Source organism: Lutra lutra, chromosome 17 (assembly GCF_902655055.1).
Source record: "Lutra lutra chromosome 17, mLutLut1.2, whole genome shotgun sequence".
Lineage (NCBI taxonomy): Eukaryota > Metazoa > Chordata > Mammalia > Carnivora > Mustelidae > Lutra > Lutra lutra.
The window spans coordinates 46,355,050-46,376,397 of record NC_062294.1 but is presented as its reverse complement, the minus strand read 5'-3'; the positions used below and the strand labels follow the sequence as shown (position 1 = coordinate 46,376,397).

General features: G+C 49.9%; 2 protein-coding genes across 6 annotated transcripts in view; one reads left to right on the top strand and one right to left on the bottom strand.

The window, feature by feature from the left end:
- SAMD4B (sterile alpha motif domain containing 4B) overlaps positions 1 to 8,717 on the bottom strand; it is a 37,251-nt gene extending 28,534 nt beyond the window's left edge. The window contains exon 1 of the mRNA XM_047709736.1: positions 8,661 to 8,717. The gene's annotated coding sequence lies outside the window, so the exon portion shown is untranslated. The remainder of the gene's footprint in view (positions 1 to 8,660) is intronic.
- A 481-nt stretch (positions 8,718 to 9,198) lies between these two features.
- On the top strand, positions 9,199 to 17,887 carry GMFG (glia maturation factor gamma). Of its 5 annotated transcripts, none has more exons than XM_047712227.1 (8): positions 9,199 to 9,515; positions 13,810 to 13,877; positions 14,320 to 14,416; positions 14,537 to 14,586; positions 15,428 to 15,477; positions 16,950 to 17,032; positions 17,475 to 17,548; positions 17,696 to 17,887. In XM_047712227.1, the coding sequence occupies exons 2-8, from the start codon at positions 13,875 to 13,877 to the stop codon at positions 17,765 to 17,767; spliced, it is 429 nt and encodes a 142-aa protein (XP_047568183.1). In that variant the 5' UTR covers positions 9,199 to 9,515; positions 13,810 to 13,874; the 3' UTR covers positions 17,768 to 17,887. The 5 variants fall into 5 exon arrangements, with proteins under 5 accessions (XP_047568183.1, XP_047568184.1, XP_047568181.1 ...); XM_047712228.1 differs by lacking the exon at positions 9,199 to 9,515 and adding an exon at positions 9,565 to 9,696; XM_047712225.1 differs by lacking the exons at positions 9,199 to 9,515; positions 13,810 to 13,877 and adding an exon at positions 13,411 to 13,563 and having other exon boundaries at positions 14,297 to 14,416.
- The last annotated feature ends 3,461 nt before the right edge of the window (positions 17,888 to 21,348 follow it).

Sequence of the window (21,348 nt, the reverse complement as noted above, 5' to 3'; positions counted from 1 at the left end):
GGAGAATAAGTTCTCCATTGGAGCTGCTCACATTATGCAACATCTCCTGATGTTACTGGCTGCCACTTCTGCTACCTCACAGTGAGAGCCTGTCTCAGAATGAAGCTAATACAGATGAAAGCAGAGTCAAGAGGTAAGGGGACAAAGAGGGAGCCTTGTTCACATTTGAAGCTCTGGATCAAATCCAGCTAGCGTGAAGCCTCCTCACCTCAAACTCTTCAGTTATATGGACCAATAAATTCCTTTTGGGCTAAGGACAATTGGAGTTGTGTTTCTATCACTTGAAGTTGGAAGAGCCTTGACTGCTCCCATACAAAAACAGAACTCACCACTGCTCTGGTCTTGTATTCCTGTGACCAAAAATGACTCTCTCCTTTGAGGCAAGACTCTAAAGGGTGACCCCTATGGCAAAAGCCTCTTGGACAGTCCCAACATTACTGCTGCCATACCTGGTCTTCAACGGACCAAGTAACCTTCTTTGGAAGCATCTATCAACCCTGGAAGGTGGGAAATGAAGCCAAAATTGGCTATGAGGTTCTAAGAAAAACTGTTCACTAGGCTCCCTTCTTTGGCTTCAAACAGCAAGAGATGGCCCACAGATAGGAGGTACCTCCACAGGTCAGCTTTCCTCATTCAGAAGCCAGGCTGTGGAGTCAGATGTGGCTGAAACCTGGGCTCTCCTGCTGATACTTACTTGCTCTGTTGACCTTAAACAAGTAACTCAGTTTCTTCCTCAGTGAATCTTGTTGTAAGAATGAAATGAAACAATGTGTATAAAAATACCTATATGAATGCTTAGCATATCTCCCTATACCACCCATCGTGTCATATGCTAGACCTTATGCTAACAGCTTTTTATGGATGAGTTCATTTGACTCTAAAAACAACATATATGCTGTATTTCACATATATACACGAGGTACACATGTATTATACACCTATCTACAGATGTACACACACAATATTATTTTACAAAAGCAGAAACAGACACAGAAAAGGTTAAGCCACCTAAGACTATACCCAGCTGAGATTTTCAAGGCCAGTCCGTCCGGCTTCAGAGCTCTTGCTTGTTCCTAAGAATGTTACAACCTCCTGTAAGTTTGCTTCCACTGCCTAGAAAAGTTGGGCAAAAGGTAAACCCTTTAATGCCAACATCTCTGGATAAATAAGGGGGTCCTGTTAGCCTTCTTACCCATTCTTAGCCCTTCTATAGCACCCACCTAGGCCTCTGAAGAACTCATACTTCATGAACAAGGACCAGGCTAGTTACCTATGGTTAACTCACTATCTTGACTTGAGAAGAACAGGAGAATGTCAGATGCCAAGGGAGCTCAACTTCTTTTTTATAAAGATCAACCATTATTTTCAGAAACTCTTGAAATATGTACACAAAATATGTATACTATTGTCTCAGCCAAGAATGAGGCTTTTGTATGAATAGTTCTTGGGAACAGAGGGAGAGGAGGGGAGAAGCCAGGCAGGGCCTCCTGGAAGATAAGGCCAGCCTGGAAAGCTGTGGGAAAACTTGAAGTAGAGAGGAAGCTGGTATCCCTTCCCCCTGCCCCCATGTATTGCTCTCTTTCACTCATCCCATGCTTCAATGTATTGACCCTTCCCCAATGAAACGCCATCTTTAGCTCTTTCCTTTCTCTATACTAGTATCCTTCACTTGATAATCAACTCCCACAGGTTCAACTATCACCTTTTTGTGGACAATTCAGAATTTCTTAAAGTCATCTTGGACTCCTTTCTCTTCCATAAGATCTATTCATCTGGTCTTGATAATTCTTTTTTTCTTAACATCAACTAAACATGCCCTCCTTTTTCTTTCCCAAAACTCAAGTGGCTCTGGGACCATGCTGTCTGGGTTGGAAACAGAATCCTACCATTTACTACCTGTGTAACTTTGGGCAAGATATTTCACCTTGCTGTGACTGTTTTCTCACCTGTAAAATGGGTTTAAAATAGTACCTATTCTTATAGACCTGTTAGCTATTATCATCCTGGATTCCTCTCTTTCTCTAATCCCATTATTTTAATTTTTAACTTTTTATTAACATATAATGTATTATTAGCCCTAGGGATACAGGTCTGTGAATCGTCAGGCTTACACACTTCACAGCACATACCCTCCCCAATGTCCTTAACCCAACCACCCTCTCCCTACCCTTCACCCCGCAGCTCTCTAATCCCATTATTAAGTCCTATTTTCTCTATACTGAAAATATATCTATTTCTCTCATTTTTTACTGCCACCATCATATTCAAGTTACCATCTCTTTTCATCTCGACAAATGTAATGCCTCCTAATCAACCTCCTGCTTCCATTTTTACCTGTTTTCCTTGCAGAAACCAATGAACATTCCTTTCTTTTTTTTTTTTTTTAAGATTTTGTTTATTTATTTGAGAGAGAGTGAGAGCATGAGAGCTGAGAAGGTTAGAGGGAGAAGCGGGCTCCCCACAGAGCTGGGAACCCAATGCAGGGCTCGATACCGAGATTCCGGGATCATGACTTGAGCCAAGGCAGTTGCTTACCCAACTGAGCCACCCAGGCTCCCACCAGTGAAAATTCTTAACAAAGAAAGAAAAAAAGAAAGTAACAAAGTCAGACCATGTCACTGTCTTGTTTTAAAGACCCTCTATAGCTTCCCAAGTCTCTTAAATGAACATGTAAACTCCTTACCAAGGCCCACAAGGCCTTGTGTGATCTAGACTCTGTCAACCTCTCCAATCCCTTGCCCCTTCTCCCTTACACTGGTTTCCTTGTTGTTCCTTGAACACATCTCAAGGCTTCTGTCACTTTTGTTGACCCCTCTACCTGAAATGTTCTTCCCCAGATCACCACATGGCTGGTTCCCTCCCATCAATCAGATCTGGGTTCATATGTGCCCCAGTCTTCCTCATCTCCCCAGGAAGGAGTTTTTGGTCTGATATCATCGAAAGGCATTTCTTTGAAGGCTGCAGCTCTTCCACAAATGCCTAGACTGTAAGATCCATGAGGGAAGGAAAGACTGTGGCTCTATTATTCAGGGCTATGTTTTCAGTTCCTAGCATAGCACCTGGCACACAGCAAGCACACCCTCAATATACCTGTGAAATATTCCCCCTCCTGCCCCCTCAACCCTTACAGCAGTCCTTTCTCCACATAAAACAATGCTTAGACTGGAATGCCCCACTCTAAGATCACCCCAAAACTATGCCTTCTCATCTTTCAGGTTATCAGGTTCAATTGTCACCTCCTCAGAGGCCAATTCTGACCATTCTGAATATAGTGGCTACAGCTATCCTCTTTTTCACTCTACTGTTTTAATTTCTTCATAGCACATATCACTGATTTATTTATCTCTCCACTGCCCCATCAGAATGTAAGCGCCATGAGTTCCAATACTTCGACTGTTTCTTCAGTGCTGTATGTCCAGTACCTAGAAAAGTGCCTCCATAAATTGTTTAACTGCTAGAGTTGAAACTTATATACTGCATACACTGTTGTTCTATAACCTGCCCTCAATCAGACTCTATTCAACAAATTTACACTAAAACAAAACAAAACTCTACTCAAAGTAATTTACCTAACTCTTCACAAAGCTCAGAGTCCAAAAAACCCAAAGCTGAAGTACAGAACTGAACACCACTACTCCTGGATTCCACTACCCTACCCTGGAGCTACCATGAAAACTGGGCAGCCATCTCTTCCCTGTCTCTATCAGTGAGATCCCAAAGGAAAGTCTGGTTGGGTCAGACTAACCATTGACTCTCTCTGGATCCAAACAATCACAGAGTGGAGAATGACTAGGGCTGAAGAACAAGGGAGGAGGGAGACTGGCACCAGTACTCAGTAAGGTTGTAGGATGGAATCACAGCAACCTCAGCAAGCAAGATACAATTCCAGGGTATAGAACCCCAAACATGTCCCTAAGGATCTTCTGTTATTTCACACTTATTCAGGGAAGAAACTGTTTTCACACTGGGGCTCTCAGGAAAGAGTTCTCTTTCCACTAAGGCTGTTAAGGAAGTAGGATGTAAGCCTGGAGTTGCTAAAGGCCATCTTAGTCACCACAAAGTAGAAACTTGTTGAGGATGAAGCTAACTCTTTGGAGAAATGGGCAGAGATTACTGAGAAGATTGTTTTGAACTCCTGGATAAAGCTAGGTCTGAAGCCAATCCAGACCTGGACTTTTTAGTAACACAAGCTAATTACTTCTCTTTTGATTAAACCAGTTTGAACTAAGGTTCTGTCATTTTTGTCTCTGGAGTAAGGCTCACATAAGCCATTTATTTATGAGCCATTTATTTTTGATAACACTGAGCAGTTATACACAGGGCATTGTTCTAGGTACTTTATATGTATTAACTAGTTCAATCCTTACAATAATTTTATAATATAGAATATCATTATTAGTTTCATTTTTTAGATGTGGAAACTAAGAACCAGAGTAAAATTGAAGTAATTATTCTAGGTCACAAAACTGGTAAGTGACAATGTGGGATGGAAATCCTGTCTGGCCCCAGAATCTGCATACTTAACCATTATACTATAATGCCTCACTGCACCCAATTCTATCGGAACAGAAAATCCAACTCTATGACTCATGGCACTATCATCTTGGGACGGCAGGGTCCAGAGACCTTCTATTTGTGCCACCTGTCTTCAATTTCACCATTCATAAAATGAGATTAATTGTAGCTTACCTACCTCATAGGGTTCGTATGAGGAACATGAGATGAGAATACACGTGAAGCATTTAGACAGTGACTGGCAAATAATAATTACTCAATAAATAGTAGCCATTAGTATTATCACTCTATGGGTCACAAAAGTGCAGCTGGCAAATACAACAGAGATGGAAGAGATCTGTTTTCTTTCATCTCTATCCTTTAAGTGAAGAGAAGAGATGCCATGGGTGGGAGATGAGGAGGCCTTCTTGTCTTTGGCTCACTGCAAAGCTGTTAACTGCCTAGAAGGCTACTCACCACCGTCCCAACTCCTGTGGAACATCACTGAGCCCCAAAACCACCTTTCCATGAAGTCTTTACAGATAAAAGGATCCCTCTTTCACTGCCAAATTTCCACAGCATATAATTTGTACCTCATGTTCTGCCCCTTGTACCTGCCCAACCCCTCTAATGTACTGTGAGCGCACTGAAGGCAGGCCCCACTGTTTATCCTGTGATCTCTGTTTCCTCTTCTAGACCCTAGAGAGAAACAGAATCCCTCAGAGAAAGCTGAGAGCCCTGTGGAGGCCCCAGACTTACAAAGGCTGAGAAGCTAACCAGGATGGGGTGAGGTAGGTCACCATGAGAATAGGACCTAAGGCAGCTCAGAATCAGGAGTGAGCATACAGAAAAGTCCCTCAAACAGCAGTAGGAGGGGCAAGACAGCCTCTTCTAGGAGGAGAGACAATGGGAGCTAGGTAGAGAGAGAGGACAAGAGGGGGTGGGGAAGGTGTATAGAACCTGAATGGGGAGTGAGATCTGAAAAACTTAGAGATTTCTTGCCAAATGCAGAAGGAGGAGTTGCCCATTCTCTAATAATTCCCAGTAACTTACAGAGGGCAGATCCCAGTGTGGGATTCAGAGACAAGAAAGACACATCCCAGTACTTTCCAGACTGGCTAGTCCAGTGAGGATGAGTAGACAAGCACATGAAAAACTACAAGGGAGGTGAGTAGTGCTCTAAGAAGTAAAAGAGAGGACTCTCAACAGTAAGACAGAGAGAATGAAAAGACCTGAGGGTGTCTTAAAGGGAGAGTGCCTACGTGGAGAGAAACAGATGAAGATTAGAAATGGACATGTGTTCAAGGAGATAGCAATTTGAAGCGGAAGCCCCAAAGGCTGGGGTATGGTGTGGAGGGGAAGCCAGAAGGTGAAAGTGCTGAGGGAGACCTGGAAAGAAACCATTCGAAGGTGGAATATGAAGTAATTGCTCAGAGGGTGGGGTAACCTCTGAGAGAAGCCAGAATCCTTTCAAGGAGGCAGACTTTTTGGAGGATGGATATTTCACAAAGGGGACTCTCAGGAAAATGGGGGTGGGGAGGAGTCCAGAGGTATACCCTGAAGCATCTTTCAGGGGGCTTTCTGTTGCAAAAGGGAAATCCTCTCGGGGGACAATGGTTCTCAAACTCAAGCATGCACCAGAATCACCAGGTGGGTCCCTAAAAACAGACTGCTGGATCCTACTCTCAGGTCTTCGGATTCAATAGGTCTGGGCTGGACCCAAGAATCTGCATTTCTAACCAGTTCCCAGGTGATGTTGATGCTGCTGGCCCAAGGACCGTGCTTTAAGGATCACTGGTATAGGGGAAGGGATTCTTTAGTGAGGAGGCCTTCAAACAGGAAAAAGAAGGAGAAGGCTGCTGAAAAGAAAATGGGGGAGTCCTCAGGAAGTCTCTAAGGAGGGGGTTCAGGGTCTCTCAATCTCCAAAGGGAGGAGGAGTCTTTGAGGATGAAACTTAAAAAAAAAACCAGCCTGAGATGTTTCTGAAGGTTGAGATTTCAAGGTGAGGCTGTCTCTTGAGGATCTTTTCGTTAAAAGGAGACAGTGGAGGCTCTAGAGGGTGAGGGGAACCTGGAAGATGCTGGGGACCTCTGAAGGGACAATGTGGGGAAGGAGGCTTAGAGCTAAGAAGGATCTCTAAGTTGATTTCAAAGAAAAGAGAACAGAGGTGGTGAGAGGATGTAAATAGGAATCCTAAAAGGGGTAAATCTGATAGGGTACTGAATGGATGCATGAGGCAATGTTCCGAAGAAGTCTCAGAAAGTGCTGAGGATTAGGTTGTCGACGCAGGGCAATTTTGAAGAAAATTCTCTAAAGGGTGTCTGTGGGAGGTGTGGTCTCCAGAGAAAGGCTTTGGATGTGCTGGAGCAGGATGGCAGAGATCTCTTCAGGAACTCCTAAGAGAGCTCAGATGAGGAGAAACCTCTGAGTAAAGTCTTCGAAAGATAAAGTATGGGAAAAGTGGGTCTTCTGAGTAGAATGTGGGAATGTCAGGGTAGAAGGTCTTTCAGAAAGAATTCTGGGACTTTCTAAGAGCAGGACCTCAGTTATTTTAAGGGAAGACTGAATAGGGAGGGGGTTCTAGAGGATGTGAGGGAACCTGTGAGGAAGAGCTCAGGAAGGGAAGTCTCTAGAAGTGTCTTAATAAGGCAGGAGGTCTCTGAACAGTGATTCAGTGGGTTCTGGGGGGTGTCGGAAGGATCTCTGGGAGGGATTTCAAGGGCTTATCCCAGATCTCGAGGGGTTGCCAAGGTCTCCAAGAAGATGTGAGGACATCTTGGAAAAACTGCATCTCCCAGAGATCATGAAGAGTCTTAAAATTTAACAGGTTTTGAAACTTCAACTAAAAGCCAGTCTAGAAAGGGAGATTTTCAAGGGTCATCTAAAGAGGATTCTAGAGGATATCAGAGACTACAAGGGACCTTTTTGGAATCCTGAAGAAATCTCTGGAACATGTGGTGTAAGTTACCGGGAAAGAGTTGGGATAGGTAACAGGGCTTGTGGAAAAGGCTTTTGGAATATGGGATATGAGTTCTCCAGAGATTTCAGTGACTCTCTGGAGGAGGTATTTGGGAGAAGTGAGGGTGGTCTTGGGGGAAGATTCTTGGAGTATGTGAGGGTGATCTCTAAGGCATTTCAGGCTGGTGAGACCTGAGGGACCCCAAATCTTTGGGAGAAATCTTTGGGATCTGTGGAAGGGTCCTAAGGGATGACTTTGCGAAGGGGGAGTGTGTACGGGAGATGGCTGGCGCTTGGGTGGAGAGAGGGTCCTCCAGGTGAATTTTGGGGATGTGAGGACATTTCAGAGAGTCTCTGAGAAAGACTTTCAGGGTATATCAGGGACATTCCAAAGGGCTTGGTGGCAGGGAGGGGGTTTGGAGATTTGGGGGCCAGGTGATTTCTGGTTTGGGGGTAGGTAGGAGGGAAAATTCTTGGGACCTATGAGTGGGAAGACCTGAGGAGATTGTGGAGATATGCGAAATAGGTCTCTGGGGGAGATTTCTGGAATGTGCGGGGTCTGGAGGGGATCTCAGGGAGACTGCAGGAGATTTTTAGGGCTTATGAGGGAGGCTTGGGGAGGAGATATGACACACATTGTTGGAATAGATGAGGAGTGGCCTCCGGGGAATATTTCTGGACGGAGGAGGAGGATGGGGGATCTGGGGCCAGAGGAGGGGTTCGCTGAGGAAGATTTCCGAGACCTAAGTCGGCGTCTGGACAAGATTCTGTGGACGTAAGGCGGGCGGGGGGGGGAGGGTCTTTCGGAAAGATTTCGGGCCGGAGGAGGGGTGCGGGTTTTCAGGGGGCTCTGGGGCGGCTTTGGCGGGGCTGCGGGAACGCCCTCCAGGGAGGAGTCTGAGGCAGACCTGCGGGGGGGGGGGGGGGGGGTGTTCGGGGGAAGGTCCCCCGGCCCCTCGCGGTCCCTAGGGTGTGAGGAGGGTTTCGGAGAAAAGCTTCCCAGGCGGCCTGGGCGGGCGACTCGGGGGTCGGGGGTGGGGAATTCTCTCGAGGGCCGGGACCCCCGAGGCCCGCGCTCGCCGCCGCCCGCGGCTCGGGGTCCCTGAGGGGGCGGGGCCGCCCGCGCGGCCTGGGGCGCCCTGAGGTGAGCCCCGCGCGCCCCGACCCGCCGCCGCCCTGCCGCCGCCCGGCCCTGTCCGCGACTCACCGCCTTGGCCTCCGCCGCCGCCGCCGCCGCTCGGGCCTCCTCAGGGCCCCGCCGCTGCCGTCGCCCCCTCTCCGGCCCGCGAGCTCCCCTCCCTCCTCCCGCACCGACCACCGCCGCCGCCGCCGTCGCGCTGCGTCACCGCGCCGTGCGTCACCGCCCCTGGCCCCGCCCCGCCGGGGCCGCTGCGCGCCGGCATTAGCTCACGCCGCGGTGACGAACGGCGCGCCCGCCAACGGGCGGCGAGGGCAGCCCGAAGGGCGGGAGGTGTGCGCGGAGAAAGGCGGGGTCCTGGCGGAGAGGGGAGCGCTGGGGGTTGAGCGAGGCCCAAGAGGCCCGCCCTCCACGCGCTGGGATTGGTTGGCCGCGGGGCTGACGGGCAGTCTGCCCCTCCGGGACCTGGGGGCGGGCGGGCGGGGCGCGAGCGGCGTTGCCATGGGCGACGGGCGCTGCGCAGCCGGGGATTGGGCCTCCCCGCCCGCAGGGGGCAGTCTCGCGCGCGTCTACCTCAGCGGCTGTGAGCTAGGTCACAATTCCCGAATCTGGTGTTCAAGGCCTGCCTCCCCGCCCCTCTTACACCGTCCGCCTAAGGCCTGGGCCCGAGTGGGCCCGAGCGGCCAGGTTGCAGTTTGGCGCTCAGGCTTCTGGAGTCTCAGCTCTATCACCGCAACTGTGTCTGAACCTGCTGCTTCGTGTCCCAAGTGGGAATAGGATTGAAAGAGACGATGCGTAGAAAGCGCTTGGCACAATGGAGGCCGTCAACAAATGGGAGTTGTTGCTTTGACTATTGTAATCTGTTCATTCCACAAACTTTCCTGGATCTGGTGACTAAGCGGAGCGGGGGCCCTCACCCAGAAGGTGACCGAGACATGGCGTCTTAGAGGAACTCAATACAGTCGGGGTGGACGGAGTGTATTGTTCCGGGCAAGGAGTGGTGGGAAATGAGCTGTGGCCAGATGTTTGGCCACTTGAGGGAGTTTGGGCTTGTTTTGAGGACGCTAGGGAGCCATGGAAGGGCTTCAAGTCAGGGAGAGTCATGGTGAGTTGGGGATTTGGAAAGATGGCTCTGGCTTTCATATGGAGCGTGGATTGGAGGGAATAAAACTGGGGGCCTTCAGTAAAGGGAGGCAGTTGGAGTGGAACAGGGACGTTTGCACTGGGGAGGGACTGTGGGAAAGGGAGGGGGTGTGGGCGGGAGAGACGCCCAGGAGGCCTAGTGAACCTGTCTTGGGACTGGCTGGCTGCAGAGCCGGGAGAGAGGTTGAAATCCTAGACAAGGCCTTTGGGTGGGGGGTTAGGGGTTGGTGGTTTCTCCCTGAAAAGGAGACCCAGAGGAGAAGCAAGTTTGGAAGATGCTGAGTCCAGTGTGGGCTACCCAGCAGCGGGGCGAGGTGGGGGCGGGGGGTGGGGACAGGAGGCTGCACAGCGCCGTGTCTGGAGCTTAAGAGAACTTGGGGCCGGAAACCAAGATTTGAGGTTCATCAAAGATGGTAATTGAAGCTGTGGGTGATCTAGCCTTGGAGGATATGAAGGATGAATGGAGACAAGGACTCAACAGAACCCTAAGAAAGGAGGACACCTAAGGTTTGAGCAAAGGAATGGGCATCTGTCCAAGATTGAGAAGGGACAGCCAGACAGAGAGGAAAATGCAGTGAGGAAAGTTCATTTCAAGCCGGCTGGCAGAGGGTATCAAATCCCATCCATTACCTCCTCTGTTTAAGCAAAAACCTTCGCGACATGTAGAGTAGTTCAATAGATACCATTTCATTTATTCACTCAGTGATACTCAAGTACCTAACATGTGTCAGGGGCTTCAAGGTTCACTAGAACCTTGTTTCTAGAAATTCAACAATGGAACAAAGCTTACATTCATGCCTGAAGCTTACATTCTGGTTGAGGGGACACAATAAATAGATCTTATTTATTTATTTTGACAGAGATAGATGACAAGTAGCAGAGAGGCAGGCAGAGAGAGAGGGGGGAAGCAGGCTCCCCGCTGAGCAGAGAGCCCATGTGGGGCTCGATCCCAAGACCCTGAGATCATGACCTGAGCCGAAGACAGAGGCTTAACCCACTGAGCCATGCAGGTGCCTCTAGGGGACACAATAAATAAATAAATATAATGTGACTTGGTGATATGTACTACAGGGAAAAATAAAGCAAGTTGAGGGGATGGAGTGATGAGGTCAGCACTGTTTTAGCTGGGGGAAAGGTGTGATCAGGTGAGGTTTGAGCAGAAATCTGAAGAAAGGAAGGGGTAAACCATAAGGGAAGGAAGGTTCCTAAAAGAGGGAACAGCAAGTGCAAAGGCCCAGTGGCAGGCTTATTCACAGAACCACAAAGAGGATAATGTGGCTGCAATGGAGTGACCAAAGAGGGGAGGGTAGGAGAAGACAAGGTCCAGGTGGTAATGGAGGAGGGGTGGTGGCAGATAAAGGCCACTGTAAGGACTCTAGCTTTTACCCAAATCACATGGAAGCTGTAGGAGGGTTTGAGAGAGGAAGTGTGTCATCTGCCTTGGGTTTTATTAGGATCCCTATGGCAGTCCTGTGAAAAATAGAGTGTGTGTGGGGGGGGGCACAAAGGGACAGTGAGGAGGTTGCTGCAAGAGTTCAGGCAGGAGATGAAGGTTTGGGGGACCAGGGTATGGGCCGTGCATGGAGGGGGGAGATGGACAGGTTCTGGTTACATATCCAAGTTCAGAACTGACAATTCTGATGTACGATGAGAGGAATGAGACAGGTTAAGGATGACTGAGACATCCATGTGGAGATAATCAGCTTAGCAGCTGGATGTAGGAGTCTATCTAGAATCCACAGAGAAACCTAGGCTGGAGAAATAATTGGGGTATGCCCTTTGAAAGCCAAGAGACTAGATGAGATCAGGAGAGGACGGTAGGTGGAAAAGAGAAGGAGACAAAGGACTGAGCCCTGGAACACCCCACTGTTAAAAGGAAGAATCAGCAGGAGGCTGGGAAGGAGCACAGCCAGAACACGTGGAGGAAACCCAGGCCAGGGTGTTGTCCTGAAAGCCAAGTGAAGAAAGTGTTTCTTCAGGGCACAGAGAGGGATGGACCATGACACATGCAGCTGACAGGGCACAACAGACGAAGATTGAGAATTGACCAGTAGGTCCAACACCGTAGAGGTCGTTGGTGGCCCAGACAAGGCTACGTCAGGGGATCGGGACAGGAGTCACAATCTGCTGGGAGAGAGTTGAAGAGAATCAGGAGGAGACATTGGAGGCAGCAAGTGTAGATGATTCTTTAGAGAAGTTTTGCTGAAAAGGGAAGGAAATGAATGGGCAATGCTGGACGGAAGATAGGGTTCTTCGTTTGTAAGAAGGAAAAGGAAGACAACCCAGGGCGCCTGGGTGGCTCAGTTGGTTGAGCCACTGCCTTCAGCTCAGGTCATGATCCGTGAGTCCCGGAATCGGGCTCCCAGCTCCCTGGGGAGTCTGCTTCTCCCTCTGACCTTCTCCCCTCTCATGCGCGCTCTCTCTCTCTGTGTGTCTCTCAAATAAATAAAGTCTAAAAAAAATTTTAAAAAAAGAAGGAAGACAACCCCACATGTAGACTGAAAGATCTAGTAGGGATGGGAACATTGATGATGCAGGGAAAGTAGCTCCAGTGGCGCCTGTCAGTCGGGGGGATTGGGGCGGAGTCCGGTGCCTGTGGAGGGATTCAGGAAGGTGAGGGGTGGGGGTGGGGGGAAGCCCAGCCAATATGGCGGGCCAGCCACTGGGGAGCAGGAACCTGTGAAGAGTCCTTTTTTTTTTTTTTTTTTTTTCCCCAAAGATTTTTTTTATTTGACAGAGATCACAAGTAGGCAGAAAGGCGGGGGCGGGGGGGGGGGGAAAGTAGGCTCCCCGCTGAGCAGAGAGCCAGATGTGGGGCTCAATCCCAGGACCCTGAGATCATGACCTGAGCTGAAGGCAGAGGCTTTAACCCACTGAGTCACCCAGGCGCCCCTAGTGAAGAGTCTCTTGTTGGCTTTTATTTTCTCACTGAAATACAGGGAATTTTCCCATAAATTACTTCCCTTTTATTTCTCCTTTATATGACAGGACACTGTATTGATTTTGGGGGCAGGGGTTTGTGGTATAAGTAGGTTACATTATCTAGGACTTTGATTTCATGGTGGGAAAGGGGGCAACACAAAATGCACTTAATAAAAAAGGGGGTACTGGTCTGACACAATTGGACACCATTGTTGTAGGGCCCGTTATTAGGCCCCTGAGGCTGAATAAGTGCAGGAAAAAAGTCCAGCATTACCTGGAATAGTGGAGTGGAGTCTCCACGGGATAATGTGGAATCTCGATATCCCCATCAACATGGTGGGTGGCAGTTTGGCTAGCAAACATCCCTAAGTTCCCCTTTTCTACTCTGGAATTAAAATATTCCAGAGTGGGGATGGTCCAGGAGAACTTCCTGGAGGAGGGGAGGAGCTAAAAGAGTCTCTCTCTCTTTTTTATTTATTTTTTTTTAAAGATTTTATTTATTTATTTGACAGACAGAGATCACAAGTAGGTAGAGAGGCAGGCAGAGAGAGAGGAAGGGAAGCAGGCTCCCTGCTGAGCAGAGAGCCCGATGCGGGACTCGATCCCAGGACCCTGAGATCATGACCTGAGCCGAAGGCAGCGGCTTAACCCACTGAGCCACCCAGGCGCCCCTCTCTCTCTTTTTTAAAAAAATTTTTATTTATTTGACAGAGATCACAAGTAGGCAGAGAGGCAGGCAGAGAGAGGAGGAAGCAGGCCCCCCGCCGAGCAGAGAGCCCGTTGCGGCTGATCCCAGGACCCTGAGATCATGACCTGAGCCAAGGGCAGAGGCCCTAACCCACTGAGCCACAGAGGCGCCCCAGAGCTCTGATCTACAGTGTATTGAGCATGTCCACCATGCCAGGAGGTATGTAAGGCTGTTTTATCCCTACAGGAATCCTAAATCAGAGGGATGAAGCTACCTAGCTAGGATCACACAGCAAGGCAGCATTTGAATCCAGGTCTGGGTGATTGCAAAGCCTGGGAGGTCCTGGCAGATGAGGGGAAGGAAGGAAGGGGAGGAGCCTTCTGAGACAGTTGTCCCAGAATGGGCATAAACAGGATGTGGTGTTGGATGAAACCTTTCCTCTGCCCCACACCCCGCCCCCTGCAGCCCTGGTCCCCAACTCTAGAAGACAGCGGAACTGAGAAAAGAAGAGGCCTGTGGACAGAAAAGTCATGGTTAGGGGGCTGAGGGGTGTATGGGAAGGGCTGGGGGCTGGGGTGGGGTCAGGGTTGGGAGATTGCCTGGGTGAAGGTCAGCCTGGGGGCTAGTCAGGGGCTGGGAGGGTGACCCCATTGCAGCAAAGGGCCTGGCTGGGGGAAGAGAGATGCTGGCTCCAGGTTTAGCCCCCGAGCAAGCAGATCCTCAAGTGTTCCCTGAGGGCACCTGCCTAGAGGGCTGGAGCCCAGCCTCTGCCCTGCTCCCCAAATGCGTGCACTGGTAAGGGGCGGCACCTTCCACCCTGCGGAAAGCACCTTTTCCCTAATTGTACCCGGGGCGTCCTATGGGCCATCAGGCCCACCTCTTCATTAGTAGTTGGAGAAACTGAGGTTGAGGGAAGGTGATGGGGTGGGGTGGGGGCTTACGCTCTCTTAAGCTCTTCCTGGGCTTCTCTGGCAGTCGGATTCCCTGGTGGTGTGCGAGGTGGACCCTGAACTAAAGGAAAAGCTGAGAAAATTTCGCTTCAGAAAAGAGACAGACAATGCAGCCATAATCAGTGAGTGTCATCTCTTCCCCTGGAAGGTTGGCGGAGGGGGTGGGGACAAACAAGGAAGTCTGGCTAGTGTCCCTACTGGATCGAAGGGGCGACTAACCCCTATATGCCATCCCTCCCCAGTGAAGGTGGACAAGGACCGGCAGATGGTCGTGCTCGAGGAAGAATTTCAGGTGAGGGTCTGGGATGGATGGGGCCACCGAGAAGGGCAGGGTGTGACTGCGAGAACCAGGGGGCTGGAGCTGATGCTAAAAGCCTGACTTTGGGGGCTAGACAGGACTGGAGGTCAAATCCCAGCTCAGTTGTGACTTGAGGCAAGAGACTTCACCTATATGGGTCTCTGTTTTCTCATCTGTGAAATGGGGATACCTGTACCTACCTCTTAGGGTCTATGATTTAGTGCTTTAATCCTTGTCATGGGCTTAGAAGTGGGTCCCGCACATAGAATATACTCAATAAAATAATGATGGTGATGACAATGATGATGATATTTTATTGGCATGTAAATGAAAGTTTCCAGATAAATCAACAAAAAGCTAGTGGAAATCCTGCATAAAAGGATAGACCTCCCCCTTTCTTGCCTTGCTGTCTTTATCAGTCACACAAGGATGCTAATAAGGCTTACTTCATAGTGTTGTGGTAAGGATTTGAGGGGGTGACCCATGGAGGCTGAGGCTGGAGGCTGGGGCTGTTTGACGGGGTGGTGGTGGGAGGATCGACTAGGAGCTGGGCCCTCTCAGGTCCTCTGAAAGATAGTGTAGCAAAATGGCTACGATTTGAACCCAGATTCAAATCTGAATCCCGTGGCTTGCTCTCCACAACCTTGGACTGGTGTCTTAACAACCCTGGGCCTCAGTTTGCTCACCTGTAAAGTGGGGCTAAGGAGAAGCTACTGCACAGAATTATGGGAGAAATCAGTGAGTTGATCTATGTGTGTTTCTTAGACCAGTGCCTAGGCACATAGGTCGACCTTACTTAATGACGGTCTTTTCTTTTTCTCCCCCTCACCCCCAGAACATTTCTCCAGAGGAATTAAAAACAGAGTTGCCAGAGAGACAGCCCAGGTATCCTGGGGGTAGTGAGGGGAGGGTCAGGCCGGGGAGGGGTGAGGGTGATGATGAAGGAACAGACTGAGAGACCCCTTGGATTCCAGTATTAATCACGGGCTCTGGTCTGGGTTCGAGGCCACGAATTCACACCCTAGAACTTTTTGTTTGTATACTAATATTTTATTGTAGAATTTTACACTGGTAGTAATGTGATATTAGAGCTTGCTCTTTTTTTTTTTTTTTCCCTGTACAAACATTGTCAGGTTTCAGTCTCATGATTGCACTTCATTAAACAAAAAATGAAATTTTCCTTTTTCAATGCCTGAGAATACTTTGGGAAGTGGGGGAGTTGTTTGACCTTTAATGATTGGGGAGAATCCTGTGTGAAGCCTCCTAAGCTAGTACAAAGGAGGTCTTCGACACTCCTTTGAAGCCTAGTCATGTTTAGATTTTACATCTCCACTGGGGTAAATTTGGGGTGCACCAGGATTTTGACCCTCCATCTCAGGCTCTCCATCCCAGCCAGGACTGGCTCCCCAGGTGTCTGACAAGTACAGTCACGCTGGGCCCCATGCACAGAAGGGAGTCTCAAACACAAGACGGGGCTTAGTGCTCTGCGGCTGCCTGCCATCTGGAAATTTTTTATAGTTTTATCTTTGAGTTCGTGTTTTGTGTAAAGTCTGGTGGGACAAGTGGAGCATGTGCTGGGGGCTTGGAGCCGCCTTCAGCTCACACATGGTCCCTCCATCAGCCCTGGTTGGTCAGGTTCTCCCCTGGTCACCCCCACCGCCCAGGGAGCACTGCTACCCTCTGTCCCAGGCATGGGGCCTGAGGGCGGATGGGGGAGGGTCAGAGTCAGAGTCAGGGTTGGCAGACACCCCCTGCATGACAATTTCCAGGGTCTGTCTATAAGTGAGCCAGCGGCTGTACTTCCCCTGTGAGTGTCCCCATGCCCAAGAGAGCCCGTCTTGAAGTAGTAAATTTAAAGAGCCCGTGACCAGTCTGGACAGAGACTGCAGAGCAAAGGGAACAGCTTTTCTCTTGCCTTTTGAACAGCAGGCCCCACATTTCCATTTTGCCTTGGGCTTGGCAAATGATGGGAGCTGGCCTTCGTCTCAGAGGTCTAGAGCTCTGGATGGTCCCACGTAGTGCTTGAGCCTTTACACTCTGGCACGAATTCCCTGGGCTCAAATCTTTCCTGTATCCACAGAAACCCAGTTAAATTACTCTGGGCCTCGGTTTTCCCATCTGTAGTATGGGGATAACAAGAGCACTTATGTCAGGGGGTTATTGTGAATCAAACAAGCACTTACCACAATGAGTATTTTTCATCCTTTTGTGTTTATGGTATGTATCCTGGGGTCTCATTTGTTAGCCCTAAGTTCTCAGACTCAGGCAAGATTTTAAGACAGTGGACTCCGGTAATGGGCATTGGGCCTGGGCTCCAGGCAGAAGTACTGAATTTGATTTCCCTTTGGCTGGTGTAGGTTTGTGGTTTACAGCTACAAGTACGTGCACGAGGACGGCCGAGTGTCCTACCCGTTGTGCTTCATCTTCTCCAGTCCTGTGGGTGAGGCACGGCTCTCCCTGTCCCCACAAGAGGGTCTTAGATTCTGTGCTTGGGGTGTGCAAGAGCGTGTCCATGGGTGCAGGTACGTGTGACTGGTGACTGTGTGAGTGTCCAGCCTGTGTGGCGCATGAGTGCTGGAGTGGGGTGGGAGCTCAGATTCCTTAAGAGCCCACCTGTCCTCCTCAGTCCCAAGGTGTGTAAGCCAGTTAACCTCTCCCTTTACTTAGAAACTCCTGTGTGGCCTCTAAACCATCTCCTGGGACCCTCAGCATAACAAGCTCCTCCCCCAAACAGCCCCCAAACCCTGAGTATGGCTTCAAGAGACGACCTTAGAACAGCTCCCAGGACCCTTCGAAAACTTCAGGGCCTGCAGGACATAACTAGGGCCTTAGTGATAAGCGGGGTCCCCCAGTTACGCTCTTTTCTCTTCTTTTGCACGCAGGCTGCAAGCCTGAACAGCAGATGATGTACGCAGGGAGTAAAAACAGACTGGTGCAGACAGCAGAGCTCACAAAGGTCTGGGCCTGGGGCTGAGGCTCCCCAGGGCTAGGGGAAGGTAGAGGCCGAGGGTCTGGGCTTCTGTTCTGAGCGGGGGAAGGGGCCAGAGGGCTCACTACTTCACTTCCTGAGTGGGTCTTAATGCGGAGAACTCTCCCTGCCCAGGTATTTGAAATCCGCACCACTGATGACCTCACCGAGGCCTGGCTCCAAGAGAAGTTGTCTTTCTTTCGTTAACCTCTGAGCTGCGGAACTGGATTCCTGATGTCGGAGTCTCTGAAGAAACTGGGGACTGGGACCCCCTAGGACCTGAACGTCTGAGACCCTAAGGAAATTAAAATGCAGGAATTCAAGAGATCTCAGTTCTGTTTCTGTTTCTCCTTGGGAGAGCTAGCGGAGGGTCCCTGCAGTACCGGCTTTGGGCCAGCAGAGGGCAGGCAGACCAAGTAGATGCCCGCTGAGTCCCAGAAGAAAAGGGGCGGGAGGGATACCTGTTTCTTGGCAAGAAAGGAAGAGGCCTGTAGGTTTTTCTGGGGAGGAGTTGGCGGGCTGAGGAAGGGTGGGGGAGGGGTTTCCAGGAAGAATTGGAAAATATCTGAAACCAGGAGGGGGCCCCCTCCTAGGGGAATATGGCCACCTGGGTTCCTGAGACTGAAGGAGGCAGAGTGCCTGTTCCCCTCCTCCCTACTTCTCACCATAGCTCTAGGAGCTAGCAGACAGCCCCCAGGCTGGAAGAATTTAAAGATTTTATTTATTTATTTGACAGACAGATCACAAGTAGGCAGAGAGACAGGCAGAGAGAGAGAGAGGAGGAAGCGGACTCCCCGCTTAGCTGAGAGCCGGATGTGGAGCTCTGATCCCAGGACCCTGGGATCAAGTCCAGAGCCAAAGGCAGAGGCTTTAACCCACTGAGCCACCCAGGTGCCCCCAGGCTGGAAGAATTTAAAGGCAGAAAAGTTGAAGGATCAGACATAATTGCTTCAGGGAGTTGCTGTGATGGGTGGTTTGTGGGGTTAGGGAGGCCTCAGGGCCCAAGGCTAGGGAAGGTGAGAGGATCTAGGGCTCTCAGTGGAATGAAGTTGAAGGTCAGGGAAAGGACCCCCTACCCACCCCAGTTGGGAGATTCTTTTTTTCTTTCATGTGGTATGTCTGGGCTTTTGAGTCTCTTGGACCCTCTGTCTTTGTCTCTGAGGGACATTTATTGAGCACCCACAGTGTACCAGGCTCTGAGAATTCTGAGATGGGCAGGTCTTCACAGAGATAAGCACTCTTTCTCTGTGCTTCTCCTCCTGGTCTCTGGTCCTTTCTCTGTCCCCAGATGTAGGGACCTGGGAGCTCCCTCCCCCCACCACCCCTTTTCAGGTTCCCTGTAGAGAGGTGTTCGTTGCCATGGTAACAATGACACAATGACCTTGGACCTGGGCTGCCCCTCCCCCAGCCCTGTCATTCCTGGGGATGGGTCCACAAGCCCAGCTCCAACCACTCCCCAACCCTTCCAGCCAGAACACACCCATCCCCTCACCACCCGGCTCAGCCCATCCCTTTACCCCCTTGTTCCCGGTCAGGACAAGTCCTTTGCATAAAGAAATCGCGTACAAACGCCCTCTCCTCCTCCCCCACGCCAGTATTTGGGGGGAGGGATTTGAGTTTCTTTCTGGCACCTTTCTTGGTGCCCTCCCCAACCCCTCTCTGCCGGGAACAAGTTAACTTCTCGCTGTGATCACAGCCTCAGTCTCTCATGGCTAGAGATGGAAGAAGGAGAGGTCGTTCAGTTAAGAGGTCAAGAAGGCAAAAGGACTTGTCCAAGGTCGTGCACTTACATGATCAAATTAATAATAATAGTTAACTCTTTGATTGAGGGCTTCCTATGTGCCAAGTACTTCTATAAGCCCTTTACAGCTGTTAACTCATTTAATCTTTACAAAATCTTATGAGAATGGTATCATAATTATCCCCAATTTACAGATGAATAAACTGAGGCACAGAAGCCAAAATAGTTGCCTGAAACCCCACTGCTAGGGGTTTGCACAGTTAGAACTTTGATTCAAGGGTATCTGGTGGTCAAGGGCCACTCCCTCTCTCCAGCAGGGAATTTAGGGATTCATCCGTTCCTCTTCCTTCCCCTCCCCTCTCTCTCTCCTCCTTCCCACGTCGTTGAACTTCTGTCAGCCTCCAGACTCATGATTGCAAACAATCCAATCAGGAAGAGGCATGTACGAGGAGTTGCCCAATCAGGAGCAGGGAATTTGGAACTCAAGGACCAATCAGAGAGGGTGACTTGGGACTGCCCAATACAGAGGAGGTTTGGCTAGAGGGATTGCGGAGGGACCAATCAGAGAGGCAGAGCGGAATACACTATCCAATGGAGAGTCAGCACAATGGGGCGTGGCTCTAGGTTGGGGGCTTCAAGGGTCCTCCCAGAACAAACGAGGGACTACCTCCTCTCTTAACACCTGCTTTCACTTAGGCTTCACAGATCCAGGCTCCCTAATTTTTGAATCCAGGCTCTAGGGTTTCCCTGGGGCGCTTCTCCCTGCTAACCTTAAAGGAGACTAGGGCTTATGTTAGAGAGGAAGAAACGGATTTAGGGCGGAACTGAGAATGGAGGATCTAAATTAGGCAAGTGGTGCCTGGACTGAAAGATGCTTTTGGGGTGGAGTTTAAGATGCAGGGGGCAGTGTTGGGGCTAAGAGGGTAGGACCTGGGCCCGAGGGCAACCTGATGTCAGAAAGGCTGAGGGGGGGGCTGTTTGCTTTGGGCAGAGCCTTGGAGAGGGGGCTTGGGGGTGGGATTGGGGGTGTGAGGGTGTCTGTGTGCGTGTGTAACTAGGCTTGGGGGCGGGGCCTAATTGTGGAAGTGTGAGAATGGTTGCCGGTCTCTATTAAAATGTCTGGGATAGGAATGAAGGCTGGAGGAAACTTCCACCTGTTGCCCTCTTTTCAGGCCAACTCACAGCCTCCAATCGCTGGGGGTTTCCCTCTTCCCTTCTAGTGACCCCAGGCTGGGACATTATGTTTATTGCTGAGTGTGGCTCCTGCGGTGAGTCTGGGGTGGGCCTAGCTCCTGGGCCCTCTCCTGAGAGGCTATTAAGAATACATGTTTGCTGAGCACCCACTAGGTGTCCGTCGTCCTGGACACTGGAGAGAATTGGTGCCCATGCCTCTCCTCTCAGGAGGCTTATATTTCAATGACTAGACAACAAGCAAGATACGAACACATAAGTAAACAATAAAGAGACAAACATTATCAACAAGCATGATAAATGCTAGGTAGGGGATAAAATGAGATGATGGGATAGAAATAGTGGGACCTTTTGTTGCCTCTTTAGTCTCTAGAAGATTACCCCTGCTCACCAGTATTAGGTGACTATGTATTAGGAAATATATATTAGGAAATATTTCCAACATGCAGCAAAGTTTAAATAATTTTACAGCGAACCCTCCTCATAGACCCACCACCTAGATTCTACCATTAACGTTTTATTGTACTTGCTTTCTCACCTCCCCATCCGTCAACCCAACCATCAACCCATTTTCTTTCTTATGGATTTCAGAGTAAGTGGCAGACATCTGGACAATTTGTGGTGGTGGGGGGAATGGGGGACGGGGAAGGAAGGACTCTCTGAAGAGATCACATTTGAATCTCTTTCAAATGCGGGGCGCCTGGGTGGCTCAGTGGGTTAAGCCGCTGCCTTCGGCTCAGGTCATGATCCCAGGTCCTGGGTTCAAGCCCCACATCGGGCTTTCTCCTCAGCGGGGAGCCTGCTTCCTCCTCTCTCTCTGCCTGCCTCTCTGCCTACTTGTGATTTCTCTCTGTCA

Coding starts and splice junctions, on each gene's coding strand:
- GMFG (XM_047712225.1), top strand. Junction 15,478..16,949: donor TTGCCAGAGAGACAGCCCAG/GTATCCTGGGGG, acceptor TGGCTGGTGTAG/GTTTGTGGTTTACAGCTACA. Junction 17,549..17,695: donor AGACAGCAGAGCTCACAAAG/GTCTGGGCCTGG, acceptor CTCCCTGCCCAG/GTATTTGAAATCCGCACCAC.